At 40.6% G+C, this 16,497-nt stretch overlaps 1 protein-coding gene across 1 annotated transcript in view; it reads left to right on the top strand.

The window, feature by feature from the left end:
• Positions 1-16,497, top strand: part of celf6 (CUGBP Elav-like family member 6) — a 151,391-nt gene that overhangs the window by 95,586 nt on the left and 39,308 nt on the right. Inside the window, exon 3 of the mRNA XM_085364232.1 lies at positions 5,764-5,812. Within this exon, the coding sequence (XP_085220358.1) occupies positions 5,764-5,812 (49 nt within the window). The remainder of the gene's footprint in view (positions 1-5,763; positions 5,813-16,497) is intronic.

Genomic DNA, 16,497 nt, shown 5'->3' with positions numbered 1-16,497 from the left:
AATGTTAGTTATCTAAAAACCAGGAAAGAAGTTAAAGAATCAGTCAAGGGGACTCAAGAATGGCTGAAGTGTTTAAGTGTTCACACTATTCCAAGTGTGAGCACTTATTACAAGTGTGAGCACTTATTCCAAGAGAGCAATATTTGTATGTAGAGCATCTGATAGATAGAATTTATTCTTGGCTGCTTTGTGAGCTGTGGTATTCACATACCATAGTGAAACATGGTCAAATGCCAGTGGTGTCCTTGTCTGTCTTTTCTCCCACTGCACTGTTATCAATCAGACACACCGGCCAAAGACAGATACAGTGGGGCAAAAAAGTATTTAGTCAGCCACCGATTGTGCAAGTTCCCCCACCTAAAATGATGACAGAGGTCAGTAATTTGCACCAGAGGTACACTTCAACTGTGAGAGACAGAATGTGAAAAAAAAAATCCATGAATCCACATGGTAGGATTTGTAAAGAATTTATTCGTAAATCAGGGTGGAAAATAAGTATTTGGTCAATAACAAAAATACAACTCAATACTTTGTAACATAACCTTTGTTGGCAATAACAGAGGTCAAACGTTTACTATAGGTCTTTACCAGGTTTGCACACACAGTAGCTGGTATTTTGGCCCATTCCTCCATGCAGATCTTCTCGAGAGCAGTGATGTTTTGGGGCTGTCGCCGAGGAACACGGACTTTCAACTCCCGCCACAGATTTTCTATGGGGTTGAGGTCTGGAGACTGGCTAGGCCACTCCAGGACTTTCAAATGCTTCTTACGGAGCCACTCCTTTGTTGTCCGGGCAGTGTGTTTTGGATCATTGTCATGTTGGAAGACCCAGCCTCGTTTCATCTTCAAAGTTCTCACTGATGGAAGGAGGTTTTGGCTCAAAATCTCACGATACATGGCCCCATTCATTCTGTCCTTAACACGGATCAGTCGTCCTGTCCCCTTGGCAGAAAAACAGCCCCATAGCATGATGTTTCCACCCCCATGCTTCACAGTAGGTATGGTGTTCTTGGGATGCAACTCAGTATTCTTCTTCCTCCAAACACGACGAGTTGAGTTTATACCAAAAAGTTCTACTTTGGTTTCATCTGACCACATGACATTCTCCCAATCCTCTGCTGTATCATCCATGTGCTCTCTGGCAAACTTCAGACGGGCCTGGACGTGCACTGGCTTCAGCAGCGGAACACGTCTGGCACTGCGGGATTTGATTCCCTGCCGTTGTAGTGTGTTACTGATGGTGACCTTTGTTACTTTGGTCCCAGCTCTCTGCAGGTCATTCACCAGGTCCCCCCGTGTGGTTCTGGGATCTTTGCTCACCGTTCTCATGATCATTTTGACCCCACGGGATGAGATCTTGCGTGGAGCCCCAGATCGAGGGAGATTATCAGTGGTCTTGTATGTCTTCCATTTTCTGATGATTGCTCCCACAGTTGATTTTTTCACACCAAGCTGCTTGCCTATTGTAGATTCACTCTTCCCAGTCTGGTGCAGGTCTACAATACTTTTCCTGGTGTCCTTCGAAAGCTCTTTGGTCTTGGCCATGGCGGAGTTTGGAGTCTGACTGTTTGAGGCTGTGGACAGGTGTCTTTCATACAGATGATGAGTTCAAACAGGTGCCATTCATACAGGTAACGAGTGGGGGACAGAAAAGCTTCTTACAGAAGACGTTACAGGTCTGTGAGAGCCAGAGATTTTCCTTGTTTGAGGTGACCAAATACTTATTTTCCACCCTAATTTACGAATAAATTCTTTACAAATCCTACCATGTGGATTCATGGATTTTTTTTTCACATTCTGTCTCTCACAGTTGAAGTGTACCTCTGGTGCAAATTACTGACCTCTGTCATCATTTTAAGTGGGGGAACTTGCACAATCGGTGGCTGACTAAATACTTTTTTGCCCCACTGTATTCTTAAGTGAATGTACACACAAATACACAAGTGTACACTCTGAAATATACTGTCCTTTAGTTAAAAAATGTAAGAAAGTTTCTCTCTTCCATACTTGGTCCAACCCTTTGCGATTCCAGATGACTTTTACTCATCATAACAGTATGACTCACTCCTGGAGATTAGAACTGAAACAATGAATCTCTATGCATAAAGAAAATATGAACAGAAAGAAAATATGGACAAATGGGAAAATATGGACAGAAAAAAGTTAGTAACAGAAAAAGACAAAAAAAGAGAGATGAAGAGAAAGAGAGATGGGTTCTCTAAGTGCAGTAGCACACAGGCACATAGCTGTGAGTTCCCAGGCAAGTCAGCATGAGCTGCCTATTTGTCAGCATTGATCAACCCATTAAGGGGCTGTGGTGGGAAGCATATTGGTTTTGGAGGCCAAAGGGGCAGGGAGAGACAAAGATAAAGCAAGACGGGGGGTGGTTGAACTCCTTTCAGCCTCAGCAGCCACATGTCTGCAGGATGAAAGCTTGTAGTCTTTGTCTCGAAAGTCTACGCAGTTCATTTCACAGGGCCCAATGGGAAGGTAGTAGATATCATTTGTCTTACAGCATCTCTGGAGGCTCCACTGTATGTGTTATCTTAGCTTCCTGCCACTGCAATGCTAATAAGGAACTAGCAAGCTTCTCAGACATACAGAACGTCACTTGTCATCTTTCTCAGTGTGTCTGTGTGCGCGTGTGTGTGTGTGCACGCAAAAGGTGGGTGGTGGGGTGGGGGTGGGTCTTGGCCCAAGGGGAAAGCAGGCAGCCTCTTCGCCCAGCCTCTGATGAATTCATATAATTAACTCTGCCTTGATCTGTTGGCTAATCCTGCACTCAGTAATAAGGGATTAAAATGTCACCTAAGCCACCTGCTGTTATTGAGCCCCAAGACTTTTGTGCTCCTGTGTGTGTGTCACAGTATGTGAGAGAAAGAGAGTGAAGATTAAAGTAAAGTTGAATTTTACAATTTCTGTGTAGCAAGCTGGAAACATTCTGTTTTTCCTCAAGAAAATGTATGCAGATGACACTATAAAGTAGCTCAGAGAAGCAAACATCTTAACTCCAGCCATATGCAAGTGAGCACCACTCACAACCCCAAAGTTTGGCAAAAAAAAAATGAATTCCATAATTTGGCAGGGAGCTGGAGCAGAAGTTGCAACAGACTCCCTCGAAAACTCATTGTCACAGTCACTAAAAAGGGACATGAAAGTGGGGCATGCTTGAAGGTGGGGGTTGAGAAATCTCTTTTTTCCCCTCCTTTCTTACTGTGACCTCCTTGGATGAAGTAAAAAATAATAATAAGAAGAAAGAAAAGCGTGCCAATTGGTTGGCTAAATGCCTACAGACCAACAGCCAGCTTGCCTTGCCTGCCTTCTGGCCACCTCCACTTGGTTTCCTAGCAACCCCAAGTGTACTTTGGGCTGCTTAATGACTCTTGTTGCTGCAGTGGCTCAGGGGCTACTAATGAAGCCTCCTGACCAGTCGCTTCCATTTAAAACCTGGAAGATGACTGATCACTGGGCGTGGATCTTGGGAATTCAGGCTACCCCAAACCTCTTATGTGAGACCATTTCTGCCCTCAAAAAAACCCAAAACCTCACCTCCAACAACTTACAAATGTACACACCACACCTTATCTTAACTCTAAATAACTTTCTGGCAATAGCAGACTCGCATATCAATACTTTACCTCTCCTGAACTTTATGTAAGATTTACATGTGAATGTAATCACGGGGACTCACATGGGCTCCTATCACACAAAATTGCAGGATTCCAAATTTATTCCTTCACTGAAGAGTCTCAGTGAACCAGGCTCCCACAGAACAATGGATGTAGCCTAGAAGAAGAAGAAAATTATATTTTTTGTGTTGAGAACATTTATGCTGAGGGACTGCGTTTGTCAACAGAAGAGAGAGTGAAAATTATCTCAGTGATTTATCAAATTATCTCACACCAACACTTGAAAAAAGTGAGTACAAAGCATAAGGGCAGTGAGTAAAAACTGATCTTTGCATTTCTGGCCATCTGCTGGATGGCTATGCTCCAGGAGGAACGCATACTCCATGAATATATAATATGAAATTTTGTTATTCCAATTAGCAACAACTTAACATATTTATTTGGTTGCTCTGGTCTCTGTCTTTCGCTCACTCTCTGTTTTCTCTGTGTGTGCATCTGTGAACAGCTCCATGGGCAAGCCTTGTGATGGCTCTGTCATTTTACAAAGCTTTGTTCCAGTGTCGCAACATATTGCTTCGAGAGCACATTACGTCCCAGGAGTGTCACCATGTATACAGTTGTCTATACGGGTCCACCAAGTCTATATTCAACCAAGGTCTGAGCTCATGTCAACTGCTGTCAAGTGCTGTGTTGCCTGAGGGCCACAACACCCACTATCCTGCCCTAGCTGACTGATCTGAGTGGGCAGTACTCTGTGCCATTCACTGGCACTCTCATGTTGGACCTGTCTGCATGGCCTAGTTAGAAAGATGGCCAACTGAAGTCTGGAAAAAAAACAAAAAACAAAAAAAACAAACAGAAAACCCAACGCCAAAAATAAAAATACAATACAATGCCAAATATTATGTGCGTAGGTAGCCTCAATAAATAAGGGTCTTCGAGGGCTTAAAACCACTCACCTTTTTTACAGAGGAATAGGGGGATGTTATTTGTATTTTAGAGATCTGTAACACTAGATCAAGTGATTTTCTGTATTAGTATTCAAACTCCAGGGAGAAAAAAACCTGGGGAAGTTTTATTCATGGCAGGCAGCTTTTAATATGTGTGTGTGTTTGTGTGTGTGTATATGTGTATGTATGTATATATATATATATATATATATATATATATATAAATAAAACATGGGAATATAATAAAAAAAAAAATATATATATATATATATATATATATATATATATATATATATATATATATTTTTATTATATTCCCATGTTATATATATATATATATATATATATATTTATATATAACATGGGAATATAATAAAAAAAAAAATATATATATATATATATATATATATATATATATATTTTTTTTTTTTTATTATATTCCCATGTTATATATATATATATATATATATATATATTTATTATATTCCCATGTTAGCTTGGCAATGTTTTACTTTCACCACACTATGAAATTAATTCCCTACTGTTAACCTTTCAGAAGCTCATAGCTATGCCGTTCGGAGGCTCTAGCACAAGGAGGGTGCTTGGGAAGGGTGGAGTTGGCTGACCAGACCAGTAGCATATTGGTTGTAAGTCACAAAAGGGCTCCTGGGTAGAGATGCGAAAGGGGAGGAGGGGATGCAGGCAGAAAAGAGGGATTGCTGAGGGTCAGGAATGAGCAGGATATAGCTGGTGACTGGGAGTCTGGAGCCAGGAGGGGACAGGAAGAGCAAGGGCCAGCCAGAAAGGACCTCTCCCGGTGGGGCTGGGAGTGGCTGATGTAATAGCATTAATCTCCAAGTGCCATCTGACACCCAGTGTGGCTCCGTCATTGAAAAGTGCTAATTCTGCTGAACTGTGAGGGGAATTCAGGCATCTCTAGAGGCAGTGCCCTGGATTAATTAAACATGCTGGCATGGAGTACTGGACAGATTTATCTCTTTTTATGCCATCTTCACCATTTGATTTTTGTGTTTAGCTAACAGAGGAGGACAAACTCAGGACATTAACACCAGGAACATTGCAACATCTTGCACCTTATATGGTTTCCAGCTAACGTGGGATTTCCCTTTTCTTTCTTCTCACTCTTTCTTTCTCTCCATCTACTTCTTTCCCTTTCTCTCCAGATGAACCGGCCCATCCAGGTGAAACCTGCTGACAGCGAAGGACGAGGAGGTAATTAACCTTCTCTTGGTCTCTGTTGCACCCCCACCCCCCCATTAGAAAACACACACATGTAAAAACACAAATACACTGAAATAGCACTCATGTAATCCCTAATAGTCTGCTCTCACTTGAGAAAATACCAGGAGTTAGTAGACTAGCCTGTAATATAGGTCACTTGCTTCTATTGACTTCCAGTCTGTGCCAGCAGAGGGGCTTTCTCAGGTTTATAGTCACTGGGAGCAGTTCAAAGGCAAGATAGAAAGACATGGAACAAAATAAAATATTGAGAAAATAGAAAAGAATAGGGAGGGAATAATCTTTATTCCTGATTTTAAAGTCAATATTAAGAGGAAAATATCGTCCAAACATACATAGATGAGTCAGAACTTAAAAACATGTCAACTGGCTCAGCACTACGACCGAATACCATTTTGAGGTATCATGATCTAAGACGTTTGGAACATTTGTGGTATAGCCATAATGTGTTTTATCCTAAAATAAGAGCATGACTACAGTAGTTGATAGTAACACCTTCTATCACTCTATGAAAACTCTGCATTACCTCAGATAGACTTATCTACCTACCTATTCACTAACCTGTCTTTTTACTTGTCTATATTCCTATCAATTTATCTGCCTCATTAATAGCATATAATAGCACTGATAAATGGAACCATGTAAAGTTAAATTAAGTAATTTTCAATGATTTCCATTATTTGATGTGAGCATTTCAGTAGAACTCAATGGATATGTCTTTTGCTTAGTACAAAAAGGTATGAATTGTGGTATGAATTAACGAATTGTGATATCAAAACATCACATTCTGCTTTAACATTGTGCAGATTCTTTTGCACAGCTTCCTATCATCGCTAATTTGACTTTCATGGTGATTGACTAGATCATTCTAATGTCACTTTTGACTAACATCACTGAGAATAATGCAGATTAAGTTTAAAAAAAAGATTTATGTGGGCTGAATTTGATCTAACCGAACAGGTCTGTGTCAGCCCCGTGCTTTCATTTCAGAGTGGTGATTTAGACTGCCTAGGTCAGTTTACACTGAGTCACTTTGCTGATTTATGTGGTCAAGTGTTAGTCTGATGGGCCATTTCAATTGCCATACACCCCCCCCATGCAGATCTTATTTTTGTCATGGCAGCACTTTAATTAACGGCCATCTAAAAACAGGAAAAGTCTGACCGACAAGGCCTGGGAGAGAGCCAATCGGCATTCTTACCAAGATAAATTGGATCTCTCGGCTTAAGAGGGGAGGATGGATGGGTCCCAATATCAATTACTACCCTTTTCTCTGCAGAAAGAGAAGGGAGATGAACAGGTAGTCTGAATGAAATACAGAAGGCTTTTACGCTGCCCCTGCTAGTCTGTCAGATGAACTTTCTATATAGGAGGACAGGATAGGACACAGCACAGAATGAAATAAGACTGAGCAGACAGGCCCCAACAGAGATATTGAGCGTTAATGGCAACAGGAAGTCAGCAGACAGGCCAGGGAAGTAAACCACAGTCATGGCTGACAATGAAATGAGATTTACTATGAAGGCTTGTGGTTAAAGGAAAATAGACAGCCCTGCTAGGGCTGACTAAAAGTGAGAAAGTAGCGAGGGAGTCATCTGTGGAAGGCTCAGGACCAGTCAGGTACACCAATCCCAGTGGGGCCTTTAGACTGTCAAATCCAGGGCTGAACCAGGACATTTGCACCTCTAGAATGGAGTCACATTTATCACTACCAAGACATCAGCAATTATCTGTCATGGGAACTTGTGGAAGGGTCTCGATTACGTGCCTGTGCAGACATTAGGGCCCATTACTCCATTTGGAGACTGTGGTAGCACTTCTTTTGTGCACAGTGTCCCTGAGAGACGTCCTCTCCCTGGGGATATGGGAGTGTCAGGAGGAGAAATAAAAATCAGTGCTCAAAGAATGGCTGGTAGGGGGCCATAGCACCACACCATAGTGCCAATAGGCTACCGCTGTGGATCATAGAGCACATTCTCTGGCTGTCTATTACAATGGCTCATGCCTACGTTATATTTTCCTTAGATTTTCAAGAAAGAACTTAGCATTGTAGGGGAGCTTAGCTGCCTTTTAATATGTCTCTTATGACAACTATGACAATTTAACATTTACTCAGTGTACTTTGAATGTACTCGGCACCCTGTTTTTTTGTTTGTTTGTTTTTTTGTCAATTGGTCTGTGGTCATTGGAGGAAAAGGCACTTGAAACCTAAGAAAATTGACTTAAAATCCAAAATGAAAAATGCATCTCTACAATAGATCTTTCCATATAACCACTTTACCCTTTCTTTGTCCATCTACCATTTGCAAAACAGAGTAAAGTAGGAGAAGAAGCAAGTGATACAGAAATAGGGATTCAGTACAAGGCCCACAGAGAAATGCAAGAGAGTGAGAGATGGAAGACAAAAAGAGCAAGAGGGGAAGAGACGACAGGATGAGAAAGTTAACGGAGGGTGATGGAGGCAGCTGAGTGAATCTCAGCAGTAAATCATCTCAGAGCCGCCCCATCCCTATCTCCGCCTTGCCTCGCCAGGAATCTTTTTCCCCCTGACCTTGTCTGCTGCTGTGTCTGTGAAGAAAAGATGGGGCCAGATTATCTATGATTGGAGATGGCCATTATCTAAACACAATCTTCGAGCCAGGTCCCACTCCTCTAGCCACTGCTGTGAGACTGGAGACCACACTGATGAGAAGAAAGATGATGGGTCATCCAGCGACACCCTCTCCTTTTATTAACTCTGATAAGATGGTTTCAACACTCTCTTGAAATGCCCAGCAACCTCCATCAACATCCATCAACATCGACTTTTTCACAAAGTGCCACTCAGTACATTTGTCTACACATCTTAGCTCTCCATACTTTTCTCATATTGGAAACTTATACAGTGTCAGAATAATTTCCACCCCTGCACTTAATACTCAGCAACCCTATGTGAACCTTTTTAATATCTTGTCCATGCCTTTTGTCTGTCTGGCTGAGGGGAGTCTTTGTGAATGGCTCGTGTTTGTCTTTGCCAACCTGCTGCTCTTCAGAAGGCTGTCCTCAGTTGGCCAGTGGAGAGATTGACAGGACCTTAAGATATTTTGTGCTGCGCTGTTGTGCCCCAGCCCAGCAGGTTGGGAAGAGTGAGGGCTGCTCACCGAGTCAGTCGGGCAGGCTACAAGGGAGGGGGAGTCTGGAGGCACCTCAAACCCACAGACGGAACATGCACCACTTTACATGCAAATGAACCCAAAAGATCCCCCTGTGCCTCTGGAAAGAATTGTGCCAAAAAAAAGATTCCTGTTAGCAGTTAATGTGTGGGATTTCCATCAAAGTCAGTTATTCTGTTTTAATTTTAGGTTTCAAGGCACCAACTGAATGGCCTAGCTTTTAGGATACTGCATACAGTTAATTTCTCTCAGGTTTTCTGTGTTATTTTTTGAACATGCATAATGGCATTTAAAGCTACCCTCCCTACCCCCATCAGTTAAATAGATGTGACAGCTCCAGTGGCATAAGTAATGTGTTCACAAATACAAAGCCTGTATCATGTACCATCATGCCTGATATGCTGACAATTTAGATGTTTGTTCTCCCCTGATTATTCCATTTAGTACCTCACTATACTGGATAATCCACTTGTACACATCAAATAGGGACCAACAGCAGAGAGGTTTAGTGTGTGGTTCCACATTATTTTGCTCTGGAATGGGGTCTAACTATGTCTGGTAACCGGGTAGGAATGAAACGTGTCAGAAATAGAATGAGGCCTTTGAAGTAAACGCATGCATATTCCCTATCTCAACAGACACCGATGCTTGGTTAGAAATGTTTGTTGTGATATTTGTGACATACTGGGTATCCATTTAGCATCGTTTTCCAATGTGGAGAGTACCATTTCAGAATATTATGTTGTTAAATTAAGAAATATGCCCAAAGAGGAGAAATTCAAGCCTCATGTGGGATTGCTATTTTTGGCTGTTCAATTTATTTTTGAGTTTTTCCCATTAAGTGCCAGATATCCATGGATGTTTTTATGGTTTCTGAAAATTGGGCTGTGCTTAGGCTGTTAGATTTGGTCCAAGTTAATCTTAAGATAGGCATATCAAATAGGCAAACCAAAACAAAAAACAACTAAATACATTTAACCCTAATGCTGACATAGAAATATGATCAAATCCCATCAAACAAAAACCTCAGAAAGACATTTTTTCCATACACATCATCAACATTGAAATGTGAAAGGTGAAATGAATCATTTTCAGGTTGTTGACATTCTATATATTAATACTTTATGTATATCCCTTTATGCAAAATCCCCAAACCCCAAATTTTTCTGCTGATTAGAAGTCTGACAAAAATCTTAATGTACAATCAGAATATGATTCACATATTGATATTCACACATTAAATATTTAAATTTCTTGCAATATAATAATACAGGAAATTACATCTAGTCTAACATAACCTTACCTTAAAGATTATTATGTCCTAAAGTTAGTTAAGAGAAATGTATGGGCTTCAGGTGTGTCCATATATCACTGATCCTGCCTGGTGAGGTGCATCAGTGAGTTGATGACTGTCTCACTTCTGGTGTAAAGCATGGGTCATGTACCGGATTTGGGTTATGGTTACTCCACTCCTGAATCTATATCTGTATTCATACTTAATGATAACTTGTGCAATTGCTCTAGAGTTAGCCTCCAGTGTTGTCTTCCACAGTCCCATTAAGGTCCTGTTGAATGTTATCAGTGCATTAGCCTTGTACAGTCCCAAGCTCTAAAGTATCCATGTATGGGGATTGTGTCGTAGGCTTTCCTGTAGTCAATCCAGGCAGGAGCTCCTCCAGAATTCCTTTCATATGGGTGGCCTTATAGGGGTCCCCAAAAACACTGGGGTGGCACACCAAAAACAGAATTTCCAGTTTTATTATGCTGTTGTCAAATATAGGTTACTTGAAGAATATGGCAAAGAGACAGAAAGAAGATAAATATGTACATAGTTAATTATGTACGTAGTTAATTTCCTTGACTGGAAGTCCCAACCATCGCTGTAATGATTCTCAGCAGAGTTGAGCAGAAGTAGCTTAAGATTCACTTTCCTAGAATGGAGTTAACTTTAACAGCAAACTTAATCAGGAAAGACAAGTAACAATTATATATTGTAAGATTGTGAACTGTTGCCTGTCTCTATGTTGCCCATGAGATGCACCAGTGATCTGTCCAGGGATTGGCACCAGCCCAATTCTGCAACATGATATGGATCAAATACGTGTAAATAATATGGTAAACAAATATTACCAAGTAATTAGGTCAGTAGTCCTTTCACTGGAAATAAGATTTTTGAAATTTCAAATACCACACAGATACCTTCCTTTTTTTCAAAACCAACTATTTGCAGGTACAAAACAAAAATAATCATTCGCCATCACATTTATGCAAAACAGTTTTATCCGTGGACGTGGGGGGCAGCAAACTTTGGTGGGTGGCCAATTGACTCAAGTGCCAACTCAGCCTGGTCAATGCGGAGCTTCCATATTGTACAGAGACAATTAAATGGCCAGTTTGATGGTATCATGCCCTTGTTGGGATCCTTTGGATCAGGATTCTTTGTTATGTGGACTGGCTCTTGTTCTGGCAGGTTGTTGTGGTGTGCTCTTAAGTCTGCTCTTAGATCCACCAGCCACTTGGTGTTAGTGTTGTGTGCCATCTCTTTCGCACAGATTTTCTTTCTGTATTGCTTATACAGTTTCAACAGTACTGGTGGGTGGGTCTACACTTGTTATGTTATTCCCTTATAGCTGAGAATACACCCTGGATGGCTCTTTGGAGAACAGGTCATTTATTCTCTTGGCCTCTTCTTTTCTGGTGAATCTCTTCCGTCTAGTGGACTTTGAGCCTTTGTTTGGTAGTTTCCAGAGCCTCCAATCGTGTGGTACCTCTTTTTTCATTAGGGATTTGTCACTCATGGTGGCTTTCTGCACCTCAGTTAACCCTCTAACATTCTTCCAGCCTTTCCTGATTTTGGCATGCAGCCTTTTTTCCCCCTCTATGGTTGCTTTCTCCTACATACATCCTTAATGAGTGTAAGTGCTCCAAGTGCTCCTAGGATTACCGTGGGAGACGAATATATGAGCTCCATTGGTTTCACTGATACTGGTAGTGGAGATGGTGCATAGGGGAGTATTCACATCTGCAAGTTTTTCCTCTGATGGGACTTTGTTAGTGAGACAGGGGTGTTGTACTCTTAGTTGGGTGGATATTTTGAGGTTGAGTTGATAGCTTTGAATTCTGCAATGATCTTCATCCTCAGCTCAGTAGATGCATCTGTCATTGCAAGGGGCTGGGCATCATCTAGTTCACTTCCACTGCTCTCTTCTACTAAGCTGTCTGTTGTTCCCACTGCACTGTAGCCCCTGGATCTCCAGCTCTGATATTAACATTCATTGAATGATAATATTACACTGAGCTTCCAAGTGTTTCTTGGTATTTTAAGTGTCAGTGTTAATTCTCTGCTCATTCGTTGTTCCCACATGTGTTCCTTATAACCTGTCTCACTGGATCAGCTGGCATGCTAGCATTCTATCAAGTCCATGTTGACAGTCCTTGTACATGTTTGCGTTCTTCCAGTAGTCTACTTTTTATCAGTATATCTTGATTCCTTAATGGCCCAAACATCCACGTCAACATGGGCTTCAGTTATGTATCTCTCACTCACATTAAGAGGAAGGCTTAGGTAGCAACATTACTGGATCTATGTCACAGGCAAGGTAATACACACACACACACATACACACACACACACACACCCCCACCCTCATTCAGATCTGGCGTTTGGAACTATCTTGGTTTTCATGTGAAGCATGACCCTGATGGTAAGCGCGTCATGGACAAAAGTAAAACAGTATGTCGGATGTGCCACGCAATGCTCAATTGATGGGAACAAATATGACTGCACATTTACACCGACATCATCCTAGTGCAAAGACAAATGGAAGCAGACAAAAACAACAAGCATGCATGCTACAAACTTTACCCGAGTCATTTAGACAGCCGTTAGCACATGATTCTCCTTATGGGGACCTGATATGTTTAATATGCTGCTGAGAATATAGCCCAGAAGAAGCGTATATATATGTGTGTGTGTCTGTGTGTGTGTGTGTGTGTGTGTGTGTGTGTGTGTGTGTGTGTGTGTGTGTGTGTGTGTGTGTGTGTGTGTGTGTGTTCAACACATTTTATGTAACTTTTGTATCTTCTCCTACAGTAGCAGCTACTGAGGGAGAAGCTACATGAAATGTCAAGCAACCTTCCCCACATCTTGTGGATTACTGATTACCTGACAGACAGGCCCCAGTATGTGAGACTGGCCAGTGTTTTGTCTGATTTAGTGATGTGTAGTACAGCAGCTCCACAAGGGACTGTGCTGTTCCTGTTATACACCTCAGACTTTCAGTGCAACTCTGGGTTATGCCACCTACATAAATAATCTGATTCTTCTGCAATGACTGGACATATAAGTGACATTTGGAGGAATACAAAGCACTACTAGGTGATTTTGTGGAACAGTCTGAAAAAACCAAGGTATTGACATCAGAAACCTGCTTTAAAGCAAACAAAAGCAACATTATTGGAGAAAATTAATTACTAGCCTAAAGTTTTCCTATCTACAGAGATAAATCAGGCACCTGCAGGAGTTAAAAGTCAACTTTAACACATATTAGATTTTATGATATACAGCATGTAGTTTTTTGTTTTGTCATAACTACATATTAAGTACCTGTGTACGGAGAAGTTGTGCTTGTAAGCAAAATAACCAAGTTTTTAGTGTTTGTTTATGCAACCTTGCCAACCTAATTTGACTCTTAACAACAGAGAAATAACATTTTAGAAGTATCTAATACCTTCAACCACATTAAACAGGAGAAAATACTCAATACTTTGCTTGTTTTTTGGGTACTCATTAATCATTTTAATTTAAAATAAGTTATTTAGCAGCTAAAATCTAAAATTTCCAAACCTCCACGTTTTATGGTATTACAAAACACTTTTTTTCTTCTTTTTTTTCTAAATTAATTTTAATTTTGTATATAATTTTTTTTAACTAATTGAATTTGTTCCTCTAAATGCAAAGTATCTTATGTAATTCCTTAATGATATTATGTGGCACAATAGGAATGAGAACTGATCAGAATTTAGCAATTCTGATTCTATCATTGATTTCACCTATTGGTTTGATTACTCATTGATTCTCACTAGGCTTTCACTGGGTCCACATTGAGAGTCACCACCATCGCTAAGTGACCTATGTGAAAAAGTAATTGCCTGCCCCCCCCCCCCCCCCCCCCCCCCCCTTGTTAAATCATGAATTAACTGCAATTAACCACATTTTAATCATGGCTGAGTTCATTTTCCCCAGCTACTCTTAGGCCCATTTACTGCCAGATCTCTTGAATCAAAAAGGCACTTAAATAAAACCCGTCTGACAAATTGAAGTAGGTTAAAAGATCTAAAAAAAAAAGACCCCAAAAAACACATCAAGCCACAATCTAAAACAAAAAGCTGAGAAAGAAAGTCATTGACATCTGGGGTCACAAAGCCATTTCTAAGGCTTTGGGGCTCCAGTGAACCACGGTGAGAGCCATTATGAACAAACAGAGAAAACTCAGAACAGTGGTGAACCTTCCCAGGAATTACTCCAAGACTGCACTGACGGCCCATCTAGGAGGTCACAAAAGAATCCATAACAACATCTAAAGAATTGACAAAAAACACAAACATTTGTCACAATTGCCAAAACACATCATGATCTTCATGAGCTCGAAGAGTTTTGGAAAAATCTGACTAATGAAACAAAAGCTGAACTTTTTGTAAGGTTTGTGTCTGGTTACAGTATGTCTGGCATAAAACTAACCCAGGGTTTCATAAAAAGAACACCAAACCAACTCAAACATTGTGGCGGTAATAAGATGGTCTGGGGCTTCTTTGCTGCTTCGGGACCTGGATGAACGGCCATAACAAGAAATCCAGAAGAGGGCAAGGCAAAGTATGTAACATCTAAAAAATAGGAAGTTATTAAAATGCAAGTATATCCATAACACTGAAAAACATTTGGAATGTCAGCAAGACTAGTAATTGTAATCTTGGGTGGGGGAAGTTACATTGCCTTATATCGCCTGGCAGCATGTTATAGGAAGATCTAGCTGTAGCTCTAAGATGTGTAGCAATTTCGCCTGTATTTTTTTAAAATTCATGCCTATTTACTTACGTTGATTTATCTCTATAAGATTGCAAGTTATACATTTTTCTTTAATAACAGGTCTACTAAGTAACTAGAAAAGTTGTAGAAGGTGAATTTGTATTAGTCCCTTATGTAACTTCAAGGGAAATTCAGTCTTTTAAGGGTATAAAAGTATTATTAGAGAGTTAAAACACCGCTACATAAGAAAATGGTACCTTTAACAACAGTGAATGTATCTAACAAGTCACTATTTAGGATTTTTTTCCCTCCATGTTCTATAAATATTTAATGTTAATAATCTAAAATGCTTATTCTGAAAGCAAATGGCCAATTTTGATTTCAGGCATGCCCCAGTAGCATTTACACAACAGGGAAATACACAGATGATTACAAACCAAGTCTAACTCTATACTAAGCAGCAGTTCCCAACATTTTGTGCACCCAGTCTGCACGCCTACATATGCGAGCGTGTCTGGTGGCAGGCCTCCCAGGCAGCAGCGTACCAGCATCAGGCTTTTCTAATGAGTCCATAAGAAGCACAACTTCTTTGTTGTGCTGCCTGGAACATTACTCTGCATTTGAAATGCACCCAGCGGACTAGCATGCATCTTTTATCGTTGGATGCAGCTGTCCGTGCTTTCTGAACACTTACAACTAGCAAGCTTCCCTGACTATACTGCCAACGGGCAATAAGTGATAGAACTGTGGAAAAAAAGAAAGATTTACCACTACACAGGAGCAAGAGAGTAATTCTTTAAAGAGAATATTCACGTTATTGGCAAACAAAAGCAGAAACTTTTGAAAAGTAGACTTCAGAGCAACTGATTCTTTGCCTGGGGAGACAGGCAAGGGTGAGGGATGACAATAAAGGGTAAAGAGAAATATATACGGAGAGCAACAGAGACAAAGGGGGAAAAGACAAAATCTATATGCATATACTGCAGCCTACAACACAAGTAGCACTTTATTCCTGAGAGAGAAGCATCAGTCCTGACAGCATATGGCATCTGTGCAAAATCCATTAATTTTTAATATACCGGGTGCTGAAATGAAAAGGCTTCCTGAGACAAGCAATTGTCAGATGTCAGTAGTGTTTTGATAACTTTTTTTCATCTCCCTTTTTATTTGCATTCATGAAATGGAGCTGTCCACATGCCACCTTACTGTGGACATGGCTGGAGACTGACATGGAGCCATTTTCCACACAATTGCTCCCACTTCCAGTCAAGTGTTGGGGTGAAAAAGGAAAACAGAAATGTATGGAATGACAGTGTGTGTTAGAGGACACAAGTAAGCACTCATAGTGGACTCATTTAAACATCAATTTACCTCTGATCACATGACAACAAGTATACACATACGCCAAAAGGGCAAGAATGCTAACAAGCATGTGGAAAAGTGCTAAATATGTATCTGTGAATCTAGTTTTCCATTTAAGA

The sequence above is a fragment of the Diplotaxodon limnothrissa genome, linkage group LG1 (genome assembly GCF_057381915.1).
Source record: "Diplotaxodon limnothrissa isolate DT_005_m linkage group LG1, D_limnothrissa_male_GT1.1, whole genome shotgun sequence".
Taxonomy (NCBI): domain Eukaryota; kingdom Metazoa; phylum Chordata; class Actinopteri; order Cichliformes; family Cichlidae; genus Diplotaxodon; species Diplotaxodon limnothrissa.
The sequence above is the reverse complement of the archived record's forward strand: the minus strand, read 5'-3'. Positions and strand labels throughout refer to the sequence as shown.